Below are 17,568 nucleotides of genomic sequence, written 5' to 3' on the forward strand. Positions count from 1 at the left end.
CTGGGGCTTTCCTATAAATTGCCGCTAGAGGGCAGCACAAAACAGCAAATCCCAGTCCCCGGCCTTTCTTGGGGGAGGCGAGGAGTGGGCTCTGGACAGAGAAAGGTAAAGCACAGGGTTGATAATTGAGCTTCGAGGCCCAAGGAGTTTGCAGAGCAGGCCCTTGCCATGCTGAAGTTCACAGGACAGTTGGGATCAGGACAGGAGGGCAGAAGTTCAAGGCAGCAGCGCCTCTAGCTCCGGCCCCACAGCTCGATCCTGGCCCGGTCCCCAGGCCTCACTTTCCTTAGGGGGCAGTGAGGGGCTTGCACCAGCCCACCCCGGGGTCCTTTCCCACTCTGAAACTAGGCTGGCTGTGGACGTTGCAGAGGAAGGGGCCCTAGAGGGTTGGGAAATTAGGGGAGGCCAGGAGGGGCGGGCAGCCTGAAGAACAGAGCCGAGAGTCCTGGGGCTCCCTGGGACTTCCTGAGAGGCAGCCTCCCCCGTTCCCCAGCACTTCTTCCATCCTCCCTGCCGCTCCGACGCCTGCAATGAGAGGAGCCTCGGGACTGCTGCTGGCCCTGTGGGAAGGACAGACGCAGCGCCCTGGGAGCTTCTGCGGCAGACAGGACCCAGGCAGCCCGGCAGCAGTCAGGAGTCCCCTCTGGCCAGTGTCAGCTTCCTTCCCTGCCAGCTGGTGAAGGGCCTCTGGGTCTGAGGATGCTGTGTTGAGATGCCTTTGCTCCCATCCCCTTCTTCCACTCTGCCTTCTGAGAAAGCATCACTTGCTCCTGCTCCCTCTCCCGGGGAACCCTCTCTTCCGCCGGAGTGGGCACCCGAAGCTGGACCCGGGGCAGGCCACAGAGGGATGCTTGGCAAGGGGAGAGATGCCAGGCATTTGCAAAGTGCTGATGGGAAACAAAGTCAGGTCCAGTGGGGGCTCAGGGCTCACTCCCAGCTGGCCTAGGAGCCCCAGGCCCCCTTTATCCCCAAGAGAAGAGCCGGCCCTCCCCGGGCCCCTGTCCCCAGCAGCCCCCTGTGCCACCGCAGCTGCTGTCCCTTTAAGGGCCTCCCCCTCCCTCTTTCTCTGCTCCCCCCATCTCTGTCGCAGCCGCGCGGCTGTGGCTCAGAGCTGCATGGGGAGACGCTGCTGCAGGTCCGGTTTCTGGGTGTCTGGTCGGTGCCATCATTTCCCCGCCCCTCCCCCGCCCTCCCCTAGCTGGTCACTTCCCCTCCCCCTCCCCCTCCCCACCGAGGGGGCAGGGGGCTGGGCATGGAGTCTCTATGATGTGTCCATGCTGGGCGGCGGGGAGCGGGGAGGCAGAGAGAGGAGGCAGTGGAGCCGGGACAGCGGCGGTGACCGCTGACCACTAGCCCGGCTGCTCCTCCGCTCCCTCCCGCCCACCTCCTTCCTTCGGGGCTGGCACCCGGACCCACCCCCACCCCCTCCCCGCCTCCTCAGGCCCTCCCAGCCTCTCACGTAAGCCTCCCCTCCCCACCTGCCTGGTGGTTCCCTCCCCTCCCCCATCTGCACCCTCCTCCTCCTGTCCCCTCTTCCTCTGTCCCTCACCAAGCCGTCCCCTCCTCGCCTCTCCCCATCCCTCACTGGCCTGCTCCTGTTCCCCTTCTCCCGTCCTCCCCTCCCCCGTCTCTGGTCAGCTGGCCCCTTCCCGACTCCCCAGTGTCATCGGACTCCCTTCTCGGCTCTGGTGCCCTGGCCCCATCCCGTCCCCGCCTTGTCCCCTTTGTGCCCCTACCCGTTGTTTTCTCTCTCCTTCCTGGGCTTGGCGTCCCTTCTCCACCCCTAATTCCTTCCGTTTGGCCTTCCTGCCCCTTCACGGCCCTCCTGCCTCTCTGCCCAAGTCCTGAGCCACCATGCTGACCCCGATGGTGGCCGGGGGGGTGGTGTTCCCTGGACTCTTCCTCCTCTCCAAGAGCACGCTCCAGAGGCTGCCCCAGCTGCGCTGGGAGGAGGCCGACGCGGTCATTGTCTCAGCCAGGTAAACGGCTTTCCTTCACCTCAGCCCCTCTCGGCTTCCTGGGCTTCTCAGGGGATGGAAGGGACCCAGCACTTCCCTGGCTCCTCAGTGGGTGGGGACTGGGAGCTCCTGTGGGGGTTCTGGGGCTTTACCCCCAAGCTTCCTCCCTCCTCACTGCCTGCCTTGCTTGCTGTCCTGGGAGACCTCGTCCAGCAGGCCATCTAGTCTGCTAGTGTTCAGCCTGCCTCTCTCTCCTTCCCCATAGACCCTCCCACCTTCCAAAACAGGGCCAGCAGGTGGGGAAGACATTCCTATAAAACATTAGAGACCGAGGCCAGGGCCAGACAGCTAGGTGTCATTCAGGGCTAGTGTTTGGGGGCCAGGAATGGAGGCGTGGATGGTAGAACTCTACACCCCTAAACGGGGCTGGAGTGCGGAGGGGAGGCTGGTGGCAGTCAAGGAGACAGTGAGACAGTGACTGGGGAGCTCGGGGTCACAAAGGGGCCAGAGCAAGGCGCGAGTCATGACTGGGCAGCTGAGCAGTGCAGGAACTGGCCCAGGGTCTCCTCTCGGGAGAGGCCCAACCAGCAGCTCACTCTTGGCAGAGTCTCACCTCAGGACAACCTCCCTGCTGCCTGGAGAAGAGGGAGACTCGGCTTCTACACACAGGGAAGGGGAAGGGAGAAGGTGGCGAGGAGGGGGGCGGGCTGAGGAACAGCAGCCAAGCGGGCCAGAGGGCTGTGAGGTGGCAGTGGTGGGGCACATCTTGGGCTAGCCCAGCCTTGGAGAAGGCAGGCAAAGACTGGCCCAAGCAGTGGCTGAACTAAAGCGCAGTCACAAGACTAGCAACGAGGAGAAATGGAGGCACACACCTCTTCCCTTCGGCCCTTCTAGCGCACCCCTCTCTCCCCCAGGCTGGTGTCCTCTGTCCAGGCCATCATGGCCTCCACCGCCGGCTACATCGTCTCCACCTCCTGCAAGCACATCATCGATGACCAGTAAGTGCCATGAGACCCCTCTGCCCAGGTGCCAGTGGTTGGTGTGTACGGGTGACCCTAGAAGACCCCACATCTTGGAGGGAACTCTGTCCGGGGTCCCTAAGGTCTTAACTTGGGCTGGAGCAAGTTGACTGCAATAACTGCAACTCGGCACCCCAGGATGAATTTAAAGGGCAGCGCCAAGGTGGGAAGGAGTGGGGATCAGAGAGGATCCTCAAAGCACTTCCTAGTAGCTTCCAGGTCTCCCGTGGTGTCACGGGTTCCCCACCTCCTTCCAGCCTTCCGCCCCAGGAGGCAGGCCCCATTTACAGCCAGCACCCAGGTGGGGCACCCCCTCCTCACGCCAGGCTTACCCTGTAGCCCCTCACAGAATCCAGGCATTTGGCACCTGCTCCACGCATGAGGGAGAGGAGATGGGAGAGATGACACGCACAAGGCCACACGCGCCAGGTAGTGGGGGAGGGGATGAGGGCGAGGAGGCCAAACTGTGGCCAGGCAGCTGCTGCAGTGTCTGGCGCTTGCCAAAAAGGCTCAGGGGTGTGCAGGCAGGAAGCTGAGAACGGGGAGGAGATAGGCCCTGTCCGTGGTGCTGACGGCCACCCCAGGTGACCCACGGGCGGCCCGTTGCAAGTTGTCTGGGAGGCGTCCACAATGCCCTCCTCATAGCTTTCAGCCCTGCTTCACTTCCCTGGCAGCCACTGAGACCCAGGGGACATTCTCCGGATGCCCCTGGTGGGGGGTATTTCTGTTTGCCTCCTCTTTTCCCGAAGATGAGTTGTCTCCTCTGTGGCGAGGCACTGGCCCTTCCTGGAAGGGCTTCAGCAAGAGGAATTGAGTTAGGTGGCCGCCTCGGAGGACACTTCTTGGCTTAACTCTTTCTTCAGACCCTGCCCAGGGACTTGGCTGCCTCTTGGCCTCTGCCAGCCCCTTCCCATCCCTGCTCCAAGCTGAGCCCAGGATCAGGTGCTTCCTCCCCAGTCTTTACACACAGAGGTCACCTTTTGGCTTCTGCACCCCCGCTGCTCCCCAGGCCCCCCTGTGTCTGTTCCTGTCCTTCCTCCCCACTTTAATCCTCAGGTAGGTGGGGAGGATCCAGGTTAATCCAGGGCAGCAGCTGTTCCTACTTCTGAGCACCTAATTGCTGAGAAGGTGGGGATGGGATTTAACACCTCACATTGCAGCCCAGGGCCTGGTGGCCCCTCCTGGTCTCCCCCGCCAGTCCAGTGCTCCCATCTCCCATCCATCTGCTGGGCCAGCTCGCTGGGCTGCTCCCTGCCCTGACTCCCCCAGGCCACTTGGACCCTCTCTCCCAGTGTTCCCACCTCATGTTCTCCAAAGCTACCCCTCCCCTCTCATCTCTCCTGGCCTCAGCTCCACCCCACTGCACCATGGTCTCCGGTTCTCTTTTCCCTGGTACTGTCCCTGCTGGAGAATGGGCTGGCTCCCTTCACAAGCTGGTTGCTCCAGGCTCCCCAACCTCAGAGGCCTCAGCCCCAGCTTCTCTACGGCTCCCTCCACGCACCTCATGTTTGGTCATGGCCTCTGGTTGACTCTGCTTTTGTCCCTCTTCCCCCTCGTGGGGCAAGCTCCCCAGGGCCTGCCTCTCTGAACTCCTGCCCCCACCCCAGACCAGTCTCAGGACTACAGGATTTCAGAGAAACTGCCAATGTGCTGACTCCAGAAGAAAAATGCAGTCTTGCATATTCTCCATTTCTCATTTTTGTTTACTCTCCAAGTACATGGAACTTTCTCTGTCCTTGGCTCCTTTTGCTCTGCATTTTCCCCTTAACGCTTGGCTGTCCCTGAAAAACAACACAAAACAGACAGGAGATTGGGTCACTTTGGGGCAGGGTGAACAGCGCTGAGAAGACCTCTCACTTGCCAGCAAACAGGGCCTCTGATGCCTCTGAGATCTTCTGGGGACAGCGGGGCTGAGAGTGAGGGCTTTGGAGCCAGATTGCCCGTGTCCCCTCCTTGGCCAGGTTACCTAGCCCCTCTGTGACTCACTTGCTCATCTGTGTAGTGGGGATTATGGCCACACCTACCTTTTACAGGGTTTTGGGAGGGGTAAATAAGTGCATGCATGCGAAGGTTTGGAAGAGCACCTGCCCTGGGAGGCAGGAACAGGTGTCCACTCCCGAGAAATCTCTCTCTAGCACTCTCACCCCTTCAGCCATTGCTGATCCTCACCTCAGGGTAAGGTTAGGACAAATAACCATGGCAAGGTCCCGCCCGCCTGGCCTGGGTTTATTTTGGCACTCTATCTGTGCCCTTTGGTCTGTGGGCATCTTCTGGTCTCTTCTTTTCCCCCCACTGTACAGCAGAGAGAGAGGAACATGGGTGGGTTCTGAGGCCACAGGTTTGAATCCCAGCACCATTTCTTACTAGCTGCGTGACTGCCTGACCTGCGTCATTGTGTGACCCTCGGATCCTTCACTGTACCTGAGACTCCGCTCATGCCCAGGGCTGCCGAGCTGACCCCTGCGGTCCGCCCCGCTCACTGGCACCCCTTCCCACCTCCTCTGCCCAACAGACATTGGCTGTCCTCTGCCTACACGCAGTTCGCTGTGCCCTACTTCATCTATGACATCTATGCCATGTTCCTCTGTCACTGGCACAAGCACCAGGTGAAAGGGCATGGAGGGGACGACGGCGCGGCCAGAGCTCCGGGCAGCACGTGGGCCATCGCGCGCGGCTACCTGCACAAGGAGTTCCTCATGGTGCTCCACCACGCCGCCATGGTGCTGGTGTGCTTCCCGCTGTCGGTGGTGAGTTCTGGAGAGCTGGGCAGGTGGGGTGCAGGCGGCCTGCTCTTTGGTCCTGCTGGTGCTCAGGAGTCTGGGAAGCCCTGGGTTTGCATACCAGCAGATAAGCAGACCCAGCGCGTTCCCAGGGAAAGCTGTGGACCAGTAGGGTTCACAGCCCAGCTCAGTTGCAAGAGGCACCAGAGTGTGGGGGCAGCCTGGCCCCGGGCTGGACGATGCCCAGCTGTGGTGCTTTGGATGCATGGTTGCATGTCTCTGAGCCTCAATTTCCTCACCCATGATGTCAGGAACACAGTCTTTCTGCAGGACTGTGGGAGGGAGGCAGCCAAGTCATGACCTGCTCCTGCACCCAGGTGTTCTTTCTTCCCCCCCACCCCAAGATGAAGTCTCACCCTGTTGCTCAACCTGGAGTGCAGTGATGCAATCTCGGCTCACTGCAGTCTCCGCCTCCCAAGTTCAAGCAATTCTCATGCCTCAGCCTCCTGAGTAGCTGGGATTACAGGTGTCCGCCACCACGCCTGGCTAATGTTTTTGTATTTTTAGTGGAGACGGGGGTCTCACCATGTTGGCCAGGCTGGTCTCAAACTCCTGACCTCATGATCCGCCCGCCTCAGCCTCCCAAAGTGTTGGGATTACAGGCGTGAGTCACCGCTCCCAGCTTTGCACCCAGGTGTTCTGATGTTCAGAGTCAAGCATCTCCAAAAGCGACAAAGGGGAGACAGGAAGGGAGGGGCTGCCCAAGAACCCAGGGGAAGCCAACCACTCACCTTCCTGCTTCTCTGCTCAGGTGTGGCGACAGGGGAAGGGAGACTTCTTTCTGGGCTGCATGTTGATGGCAGAGGTCAGCACGCCCTTCGTCTGCCTTGGCAAGATCCTCATCCAGGTGAGTGGGCAGGGGAGGATGCGGGAGCCCAAGGGGAGGGCACAGGAAGGGGAGGGACCTCCAGGGCTGCTGCCGAGGGCTCTGGCCCCTCTGTCATCCCTTCCATGCCCTTTGAGCTGGTGCTTGTGTCCTGGCAAAATGTTCGGTCGGGGAGGAGCTGACTGCTGGGGTAGTGGGGAGGCAGGAAGCGGGTGGGGAGGGGGCGAGCCCTTCTGCTGCCATGGCCACCGAGTTTGTGTCCCTGCAGTACAAGCAGCAGCACACGCTGCTGCACAAGGTCAACGGGGCCCTGATGCTGCTCAGCTTCCTGTGCTGCCGGGTGCTGCTCTTCCCCTACCTGTACTGGGCCTACGGGCGCCACGCCGGCCTGCCCCTGCTGGCTGTGCCCCTGGCCATCCCAGCTCATGTCAACCTGGGCGCCGCGCTGCTCCTTGCCCCCCAGCTCTACTGGTTCTTCCTCATCTGCCGTGGGGCCTGCCGGCTCTTCTGGCCCCGCTCCCGGCCACCCCCGGCCTGCCAGACCCAGGACTGAGGACCCTCCTCCTCCCCACCCTCAGCCCCATGGGGACAGGGCTCTGGGGCTGCTGGCTGCGGGTGGGAGCCAGGGCCCTCTTGTCTGGAGAGCCCCAGGACTGATGATGAGCCCGAAAGGGAAGAGGGGCCATCTCTCGGGGGCTGAGGGCAGGAGAGAGGGGACCTCTTCTCCCCACTGTGCCCACTTCCTGCACACCCCTGCGATGGAGGAGGGGAGGGGGCACCACCTCCCACCCAGTGAGGGTGGGAGGGCTTGTTGTGGGGCAAATCGACAGGGTTTCAAGGGGAACCAGGAGTCAGAATGTTGGAAGGCGCTGCTGCCAAGGCCATCCCAGCCCCTCTGCTGCCACCCCCAACCCCGGCTCCCCATCACCCGGGAAGAGAGGATGCCCCAACTAACCCCCACTGGCTCTAGGGTCTCCCGAGTGGCCGGCTGCCCCCATGGCTCCTCTCCAGTTAGGCCAGCTTGAGGAATCTTATTTATTTTATTTATTTACCCAAATTTGAACTAGTCTGTTGGGTTGGGGTTGGAAGGTGGCTGCTACCCGCAAGCCTTCCCAGTGCTGACAACCCCGGGGGCAGGCGAGGGGCACCCCGTCCCTCACCATAAGCTGCACATCGAGCCCTCGGGCCCTGGCATGTCCCTGGTGCTACTGACCTCTCAAGGCTTCCTCCAATCTGGGGTCGGGGGACCCTGGGAGGTGCTTTACAGACCGCTAATAAAAAACGATCTGCGTGAACGTGAACGCCACCAAGGCCCTGATCACCAAGTTCTTTGGGGCCGGGAAGGGAGGAGGTGAGGGGCTTGGGCTATGGGAAACACAGAGAGGGCAGGACCGCTGGTTGCTCGCTGGGAGGAGGAAAGTGGGGACTTTTACTCATCGACAGGAGAGAAGATGCATTTGGACGCTCAGGTTGAGTCCGGGGCCCTTGTCTGGCTCTTTAGGCCCCTTTCTGGAAGTTTCTGTGGGGCATGGAGATCGGGGGGGGGAGGTCACACACTGCCCCACTAGGACTGGGGTCTTCAGACATTCCCAAGCAAGATGGAGGTGGGTAGGGTCAGAGGAAGGGGGCAGGCCTTACATGTGGGTGCAGAACTGGAAAAGGAGGAAGAAGAACACCACCACCAGGAAGCCCACCAGGATGTGATGGAAGAGTCCGGGGCTGGAACCTGCTAGACAAGCAGGACCATTAACTCCCTTCTGATGGCCCAATGGATGGGTCCAGGGCTGCTCTCCTCCAGGACCCAGCGAGGAGGGAGGCCCCTTCTCAAGCTGGTTCATACCTGAGTTAATGAACACGACAGGTTTCTCTCCAATAAACTGGGCCACAGCCAGGAGCCTGGCTTTGTCCGAGTCTGGATAATCGAAGAAGTCAGGTCTGTCTAAGAAGCTCGGAGACTTTGTCTTTAGGGCGGACACCATGGCATGCTTGGGTCTGGGTGCTAGGGCCCAAGCAAAGTCTGTGACAACGGCCAAGAGGACTCCTGCCTTTAATTCTCGAGGCAGGGGCTGACTTGGGACCCTGTGAGACCACCCAGCCTTATTGTGGCTGTGGAGGGCCTTGATTTCCCTCAGGGTCAGCTGAGTGCGCCACGACAAGGCCCCCGGTTGTCAGGGGGATGGGAGGGACCCGCAGGATGGGAGAGAAGAGTGGAGAGAAAAGGAGAGGGGGCAGGGTTCTGTTCTCAGTCCCTAGGCGGGCATCCCTCTTTATGTCCCAGAGCTGCCTGCCTTCCCGCTGCTCCCAAAACACCTTCTCACCAGTTTCGATGGCCCCCAGAGCAGCCAACCACGCCCACACCAGCAGCTGTGGCCTCAGCCTCATGACTCCTATCATGAGGTGGAGGCTCTGTGATGTCATAGTCCAGAGCTGTTCTGATGGCACTTTGGGGTGAGGGGAGAAAGTGCTAGGAACTGGGACCCCTCCCTCATCCCTCATCCTCATCAGAAGAGGAGAGGAGAGGCCTTCATCCTCTGGAATGTCACTGATGATAAAACCATAACGGTGGCAGCCCCAGCATTTACAAAGAGGAGGGATGGTGGCAGGGACATCTTGCTGAAAGCCAGAACTAAGGAAAGCTGCATTTGGACAGCAGGCACAGTTTGGGGTGGCAGCACAGGGTCACACGCCTCCAATTACCCCTTGCTTGGATCAGCCACAAGTAATATCTGTTTTATTTTCTTTCTTTTCTTTTCTTTTCTTTTTTTTTTTTTTTTGGAGACAGGGTCTCCATTTGTCACCAAGGCTGGAGTGCAATGGCGCAATCTCAGCTCACTACAGTGTCCGCCCCCTTGGCTCAAGCGATTCTCCTGCCTCAGCCTCCCAAGCAGCTGGGATTACAGGCACGCACCACCACACCTAGCTAATTTTTGTATTTTTAGTAGAAACAAGGTTTCACTCTGTTGGCCAGGCTGGTCTCGAACTCCTGACCTCAGGTGATCCGTCCGCATTGGCATCCCAAAGTGGTGGGATTACAGGAGTGAGCCACCGAGCCTGGCCTATGTTATTTATTTTCAGAGACAGGGTCTCACTCTGTCACCCAGGCTGGAGTACAGTGGTGTGATCACAGCGTACTGCAACCATGAACTCCTGGGCTCAAGTGAGTAGCTGGGACCATGGGCATGCACCACCATGCCTGGCTAATTTTTGCATGTTTTGAAGAGATTAGGTCTTGTTATGTTGCCCAGGTTGGTTTTGAACTCCTGACAGGCGATCCTCCAGCTTTAGCGTCCCAAAATGCTGAGATTACAGGCATGGGCCATGATGCCCAGCGGGTAGCATTTATTGAACACCTATTACTATGCTGGTTGGACTCCATTTATGACCAAGTCCCTTGCACAGATTGATTTATTTACCCTTGGGCTGATCCTTGGAGCCAGGTACTCCTTTTTTTTTTTTTTTTTTTTTTGAGATGAGTTTCACTCTGTCGGCCAGGCTGGAGTGCAGTGGCGTGATCTAGGCTCACTGCAACCTCCACTTCCTGGGTTCAAGCGATTTTCCTGCCTCAGCATCCTGAATAGTGGGATTACTGGCGCTCACCACCGTCTGGCTAATTTTTGTATTTTTAGTACAGATGGGGTTTCGTCATGTTGGCCAGGTTGGTCTCTGACTCCTGAACTCAGATGATCCGCCCGCCTCGGCCTCCCGAACTGTTAGGATTACAGGAGTGAGCCACTGAGCCCAGTCCAGAGGCAGGTACTCTTGCTTCCCTTATACACGGGACGGAATCACAGCACAGTGGGGAAAAATAGTGTGGGCAATGCACACTTCCTGGGGGCGGTGTTACTTCCTGGGGGCGGTGTTCCTTCCTGAGGCTCCCCCTTGCATCGTGCCCCCAGATCCAGGGGCACAGGGATCTCCCCCAACCTCCCCCAGACCTGCCTCAGTGCCCAACCAGGAACGACCCTGGGGTTAGGAACCGAGAGGAGTAGCAGCCATCTCCCACTAGATGGCAGCAGCGTCCGCGGCTGAGTCTCGGCTCCCACCCGCGGGAAGGCGCAGCCGGGCGGACTCACGGGCCTCCTCCCGCCTCTTCCACAGGTTGCATCTGCGGCTGCACGAAAACGGATGGCTGGGAATGGCCGTCGGGGGATTGTCAGAGGAAGTCTCCCGGCCCTTTCCGAGGCATATCTCTTGGCCATCCACGCGGCCTTGGCAGACTCCGCTCCCTGCACCTCCGTTTCCCCTTCTGTGGCCGGCGGCTCCCCCGTGTCCTCCCCATCTCCCGTCTCTGCCACTCCCCACCAGCCATTTCCACTCCTGAGGCCCAATCTCAGCTCAGGACAGTTCCCTTCTGATCGGCAGGTGGGCCTGTCTGTCACGGGCGTGTTCCACCCTACCCAAGCCCAAGGACACTCCAGGGTCTCTCCTAAGTTTCACGACTAAGATGGGTGCTCAGCGGACTCTGCAGACCCAGTGCCACGACTTCCCCCAAAGCCAGGCGTGTGTCTATGCGCGTGTCCTCCGCAGCAACCGTGTGCAGAGAACGGGTGGGCTAGGACTCGGGGTACTTGCCATAAACCGCTTCAAGTTCCTAAACAAGTAAAAAGCCCAGAGAGACAAAACAAAAGGGGGTGCGGGGAAGAGGAGGGAAACTAATATCTATGGGACTGGCTCAAATGTCTGCTTCCCCCATGCTGTGCTGGCAGCTTCCTTTTCCTTTGTTTGAGACCGGGTATTCCTCTGTCACCCAAGTTTGGAGTGCAGCCTTGACCTCCTGGGCTCAAGCGACCCTCTAACCTCAGCGTCCTGAGTAGCTGGGACCACAGGCATGCACCACACCTGTCTATTTTTGTTTTGTTTGAGATGGAGTCTCTATTTGTCACCCAGGGTGGAGTGCAGTGGTGCAATCTTGGCTCACTGCAACCTCTACCTCCTGGGGTTCCATAGATTCTCCTGCCTCAGCCTCCCAGGTAGCTGAGATATTACAGGCACCCACCACCATGCCCGGCTAATTTTTGTATTTTTAGTAGAGATGGGGTTTCACCATGTTGGCCAGGTTGGTCTTGAACTCCTGACCTCAAGTGATCTGCCTGCCTTGTCCTCCCAAAGTGTTTACAAAGGGATTACAGGTGTGAGTCACAGAACCCAGCCTACCTTTTTTTTTCTTTGTACAGATGGAGACGTGCTATGTTGCCCAGGCTAGTCTCAAACTCCTGGGCATAAGTGATCCTCCCACCCTGGCCTCCCAAAGTCCTGGGATTACAAGTGTGAACCACCATGTGGGTCACTTCTAAGAAAGAGGAAGGGATTCATCCAAAGCTACAGGGCATATGAGAGATGTCAGAAGGGACTCAGTAACCTGGTTTTTGGGCCAGGCATGGTGCTCATGGCTGTAATCCTAGCACTTTTAGAGGACTAGATGGGAGGATCGCTTGATGCCAGGAGTTCGAGACCAACCTGGCCAACATGACAAAATCTCATTTCTACTAAAAATCAAAAAAAAGGTTAAGTGTGGTGGCTCACGCCTATAATCCCAGCACCGTGGGAAGCCGAGGCAAGTGGATCACTTGAAGTTAGGAGCTCCAGACCAGACTGACCAATATAGTGAAACCCCGTCTCTACTAGAAATACAAAAATTAGGTGGGCGCGATGGCATGCACCCATAGTCCCAGGTACTAGAGAGGCTGAGACAGCGGAACTTCTTGAACCCAAGAGGCAAAGGTTGCAGTGAGCCTAAATCACGCCACTGCACTCCAGCCTGGGCAACAGAGTAAAACTGTCTCAAAAAAAAAAAAAAAAAAAAAGGCTGGGCGAGGTTGTTCAAGCCTGTAATCCCAGCACGCTGGGAGGCCAAGATGGGTGGATCACCTGAGGTCAGGAGTTTGAGGCCAGCCTGGCCGAATGGTGAAACCCCATCTCTACTTTAAAAAAAAAAAAAAAAAAATTAGCTCGGTGTGGTGGCAGGCACTTGGGAGGCTAAGGTAGGAGAATCGCTTGAACCCAGGAGGGGGAGGTTGGGCGGTGAGCCAAGATGGTACCATTGCACTCCAACCTGGGTGACAGAGCAAGACTCTGTCTCAAAAAAAAAAAAAAAAGCTGGATGTGGTGATGCACACCTGTAGTCCCAGCTAGTTAGGAGGCTGAGGCAGGAGAATTGCTTGAGCCCAGTAGGTGGAGCTTGCAGTGAGCCGAGATCATGCCACTGCACTCCAGCCTGGGTGACATGGCAAGACTGTGTCTCAATAAATAAATAACCTAGTTCCCGATGCTGGGCCAGGGCTCATGCCCCAGGCCCATGTGCAAACTGCTCCTTGAGGTTAGCTGAGAGAAGGGACACAGAGCCTATGGCCTTTGGGGTTGACTTTTTGTTTCCGCAAATGCCTCAAAACATATGGCTACTGTCTTTCCCAGAAAAGGCTATTTTGACCCAAACAATGCATTATCCATTCACTCATTTATCCAACCATGAAATAAACGTGCTGAGCTCCCGCTATGCACTGGCTGGACTCCATTTATGGCTCAGAAATCATCAGGGCACAGTCCTGCCTTCAGGAATGACAAGGGAGGGAACTCACAGATGTGCAGCATTCTAGTGTAGACGGGCAACTCTGGGTCATCTGTACCTGTGTCTCTACTCCCTCACCTTTAATGGACTCTTCAACCTCTTCTTTTTTTCTTTGTTGTTGTTTTTTGAGATAGAGTCTCACTCTGTCACCCAGGCTGGAATGCAGTGCCATGATCTCTGCTCACAGCCACCTCCGCCTCCCAGGTTCAAGTGATTCTCCCACTTCGGCCTCCTGAGTAGCTGGGATTATACAGGCACCTGGCACCATGCCCGGCTAATTTTTGTATTTTTAGTAGAGACAGGGCTTTGCCATGTTGGCCAAGCTGGTCTCAAACTCCTGACTCAGATGATCTGCCCACCTCTGCCTCCCAAAGTGCTGGGATTTCAGCTGTAAACCAGCATGCCAGGCCAGTTCTTCACCTCTTCTAATCTGGCTTCGTCCCCACCACTCCACTGAAGTTGCTTTGATCAAGTCCATGAATGAGTTTATAATCTGCCAAATCGAATGGTTCCCTCTCTTTCCATTCCATCTCCCTCCCAGCAGCTGCACCTGTCCCCAACTCAGAGTCTCGGAGACACACTCACCAATTCTCGGGACTCCTTCTCCAGCCAGCTCAGACTGGGGCCTTGTGCTATCTATATTCACTGCCTAGGTGATCTCATCCATACTTGTGGCTTTAAATATCATCTATATGCCAGTGACTCACAAATGTATATTTCCAGCTCAGACCTCTCCTCGGAGCTCCAGACTCCTGTATCCAGCTTCCTACTTGATGTCTGTTTGTGATGGCCAAAAGCATCTCGATGGATCACAAATGGAGTCCCTGGTTCTGCTACTCCAGACCTGCTCTTTTCCTATCTTTTCATCTCAGCAGATGGTCCCATCCTTCCTCTAGATGGTCTGCCCAACACATAAACCTAAGAATCATCCCGGATCCTTCTCTCTCACCTAATTAACACCAAATTGAGACCTGTTAGGCCAGGCTCAGGGGCTCAGGCCTGTAATCCCAGCACTTTGGGATGCCGAGGTGGGAGGATCACAGAAGGCCAGGAGTTCAAGGCTGAAGAGAGCTATGATCATGCTGCTACACTCCAACCTGGGTAACACAGAATCCCTTCTGTAAAAGATAAGAATAAAAATACCTGTTGGTTCAATTTTCTTTTTTCTTTCTTTTTAATTTTTTTTTTTTTTTTTTTTTTTGAGACTGTCTCACTCTGTCACCCAGGCTGGAGTGCAGTGGTGTGATCATAGCTCACAGCAGCCTTGACCTCCCAGGCTCAAGAGATTGTTTTCCTCAGCCCCCCAAGTAGCTGGGACTGCATGCTGAAGTCACCATGCCCAGGTAATTTTTTTCTTTTCTTTTTCTAAAATTATTTTATTTTTATTTTTAGTAGAGACAGGGTTTCACTGTGTTATCCAGGATGGTCTCGATCTCCTGATCTTGTGATCCCCCCACCTCGGCCTCCCAAAGTGCTGGGATTACAGGCGTGAGCCACCGTGCCCAGCCCCAGCTAATACTTACTTATTTATTTATTTGTAGAAACAAGATTTCACTATGTTGCCCAGGCTAGTCTTGAACATCTGGGCTCAAGAGATCCCACCTTGGCCTCCCAAAGTGCTGGGATTACCATGCCCAGCCTTAGTTTTTTTTCTTTTTTCTTTTTTTCGAGATAGTCTCACTCTGTCACTCGGGCTAGAGAGCAGTGGTGAAATCTTGGCTCACTGCAACCTCCGCCTCCTGGGTTCAAGTGATTCTTGTGCCGCAGCCTCCTGAGTAGCTGGGATTACAGGTGCGCGCCATAAAGCCCACCTAATTTTTATTTGTATTTTAGTAGCAATGGGGTTTCGCCATGTTGGTCTCGAACTCCTGGCCTCAAGCAATTTGCTTGCCCTGGCCTCTCAAAGTGCTGGGATTACAGGCGTGAGCCACTGCACCCAGCAATAGGTAATTTTTCAACCCTTTCCCTCCCTCTCCTTTTTTGGAGGCCCCAGTGTCTATTATGCTTATCTTTATGTACATAGATACCCAGTGTTTAGCTCTCACTTACAAATGAGAACATGTGGCATTTGATTTTCTGTTTCTGCATTAATTTGTTTAGGATAATGGCCTCCAGCTGCATCTATGTTGTTGCAAGGGATATAATTTCATTCTTTTTTCTGGCTGCATAGTATTCCACAACATATATGTACCACATTTTCTTTATCCAGTCGACTGTTGGTGGGCACCTAGGTTGATTCTGTGTCTTTGCTATTGTGAATAGTGTTGTAATAAACACACAAGTGTGGGTGTATTTTTGGTGGAATGGTTTCTTTCTTTCCTTTCTCTCTTTTTTTTTTTTTTTTTTGAGACATGGTCTCACTCTGTCACTCAGGCTAGAGTACAGTGGCTTGATCTCGGCTTACTGCAGCCTCAAACTCCTGGGCTCAATCGATCCTCCTGCCTCAGCCTCCTGAGTAGCTGGGACTACAGGTGCATGCCACCATTCCTTTTTTTTTTTTTTTTTTTTTGAGACATGGCTTTGCCATGTTGACCAGGCTGGTATAATGATTTCTTTTCTGAATGTGCCACACTCTGGACTGCCTCCCAGCCTTGGCACACATCTCTGCCTGGAATACTCTTGCCCCCACGCTTGACCTGGCTAACTCCTCCCTATCTTTCGGGTCTCAGCTGAGACAACACCTCCTCTGGGAAGTGAGGTGTTAATCTTTGTTCCCTCCTACCTCATAGGATCTTGAGTTCCAACCGCTTTCTGGCCGTCCCCTGTCCCTATGTCAGTTTCTCTGGATGGGGATTGTCTGTATATTTATCTTTCCTATGAGGCTGTGAAGTCATAGCTCATCCACCTTGGTCCTGGTTATATCCCTACAATTTTTTTTTTTTTTTTTTTTACTTTTTTTGAGACAGAGTCTTGCTCTGTTGCCAGGCTAGAGCACAGTGGTGCGACCTCGGCTCACTGCAACCTCTGCCTCCCAGGTTCAAGCGATTCCCCTGCCTCGGCTTCCCTAGTAGTTGGAACTACAGGCACATGCCACCACACCTGGCTTTCTTGTATTTTAGTAGAGACAGGGTTTCACCATGTTGGCCAGGCTGGCCTCCATCTCCTGACCTCGTGATCCACCCACCTTGGCTTCCTTAAGTGCTGGGATTACAGGCACAAGCCACCACACCCAGCCTATCCCTACAATCTATAGTCGATAGTCAATATTTACTGAATAACTGGGTGACTGGTGCAAAAGCGTCCTGCCTCTAGACAAACCAGGGCTCAGCACGGTCTGTCATTTTCCTCTGCAACTGACTTGAGCTCCAGCCTCACTAACACCTGCCTTCAACAAGTCTTTCTGGAAGCAAGCAGGGCTGGGTTTGATTGAGCAAGCACCATGAGAAGAGAGCACAGGAGACAGGACTCGGCAGGTTCCTTGACCAGATTGTCCCCCTCCCCCCACTGCAGGCCCCCTGTACCCAGGCCATAAACAACCTTGCTAAACTCACCAGCTCCCTTTGTCCTGCCTCTTTTCTTATCCTGGAAAGCCACAAAGGAAACCTAATGCTTACTTTTACTTTAGAAATATTGGCCTGGTGCAGTGGCTCATGCCTGTAATTCCAGCACTTTGGGAGGTCAAGGCAGGCAGATCATTTGAAGTCAGGAGTTCAAGACCAGCCTGGCCAACGTGGTGAAACCCCATTTCTGCTAAAAATACAAAAATTAGCCAGGCGTGGTGGTGCACACCTGTAATCCCAGCTACCTGGGAGGCTGAGGCTTGAACCTGGGAGGTAGAGGTTGCAGTGAGCCAAGATCATGCCACTGCACTCCAGCCTGGGCAACAGAGCAAGACTCTGTCTCAAAAAAAAAAAAAAAAAAAAAAAACTGTATTATTTTGCTGGGCACGGTGGCTCACACCTGTAATCCCAGCACTTTGGGAGGCCAAGGTAGGAGGATGGAGTTTGAAACCAGCCTGGGCACCATAGCGAGACCTATCTCTATAAAATAAATAAATAAACAAAAACAGATTAGCCAGGAATGGTGGTGCATACCTATAGTCCCAGCTACTCGGGAGGCTGAAGCGAGAGGATCGCCTGAGCCCAAGAGTTCAAGGCTGTAGTGAGCTATGATCTTGGCACTGCACTTAGGCTGGGCAACAGAGTGAGACTCTGTCTCAAGAAAAAAAAAAAAGACAAAAATATTTTAATGTATTCTTTGGAACAGGTAACCTATGTATGTGGCACAACATTCAAAAGATACAAAAGGATGTACTTGAAAAGTAAGTCTTTCCTATTCCTGACCTCCTGTCTCTCCACCATAGTTATAGTTTCTTTTGTGTATTTATTCATATATATATATATATATTTTTTTTTTTTTTTTTTTTGACGGAGTTTTGCTCTTGTTACCCAGGCTGGAGTGCAATGGCGCGATCTCGGCT

General features: G+C 55.3%; 2 protein-coding genes across 7 annotated transcripts; one reads left to right on the plus strand and one right to left on the minus strand.

Moving 5' to 3' along the window:
- Nucleotides 1-1,107: 1,107 nt before the first annotated feature.
- On the plus strand, nt 1,108-14,464 carry TLCD3B (TLC domain containing 3B). 6 transcript variants are annotated; one of them, XM_078345133.1, is made up of 6 exons: nt 1,108-1,979; nt 2,873-2,956; nt 5,490-5,724; nt 6,509-6,604; nt 10,682-10,945; nt 14,375-14,464. In XM_078345133.1, exons 1-6 carry the CDS (start codon nt 1,855-1,857, stop codon nt 14,414-14,416), a joined length of 846 nt encoding a protein of 281 aa, XP_078201259.1. In that variant the 5' UTR covers nt 1,108-1,854; the 3' UTR covers nt 14,417-14,464. The 6 variants fall into 6 exon arrangements, with proteins under 6 accessions (XP_078201259.1, XP_035123238.1, XP_078201260.1 ...); XM_035267347.3 differs by lacking the exon at nt 14,375-14,464 and adding an exon at nt 13,872-14,038; XM_078345134.1 differs by lacking the exon at nt 14,375-14,464 and having other exon boundaries at nt 5,345-5,724; nt 10,682-12,387.
- On the minus strand, nt 7,410-8,972 carry C12H16orf92 (chromosome 12 C16orf92 homolog). The gene is made up of 4 exons (XM_035267349.3): nt 8,902-8,972; nt 8,424-8,582; nt 8,222-8,309; nt 7,410-8,102 (listed from the first exon to the last, which is right to left on the minus strand). Exons 1-4 carry the CDS (start codon nt 8,963-8,965, stop codon nt 8,081-8,083), a joined length of 333 nt encoding a protein of 110 aa, XP_035123240.2. The 5' UTR covers nt 8,966-8,972; the 3' UTR covers nt 7,410-8,080.
- Nucleotides 14,465-17,568: the final 3,104 nt, after the last annotated feature.

Source organism: Callithrix jacchus, chromosome 12 (assembly GCF_049354715.1).
Source record: "Callithrix jacchus isolate 240 chromosome 12, calJac240_pri, whole genome shotgun sequence".
In the NCBI taxonomy this organism is placed as follows: Eukaryota; Metazoa; Chordata; class Mammalia; order Primates; family Cebidae; genus Callithrix; species Callithrix jacchus.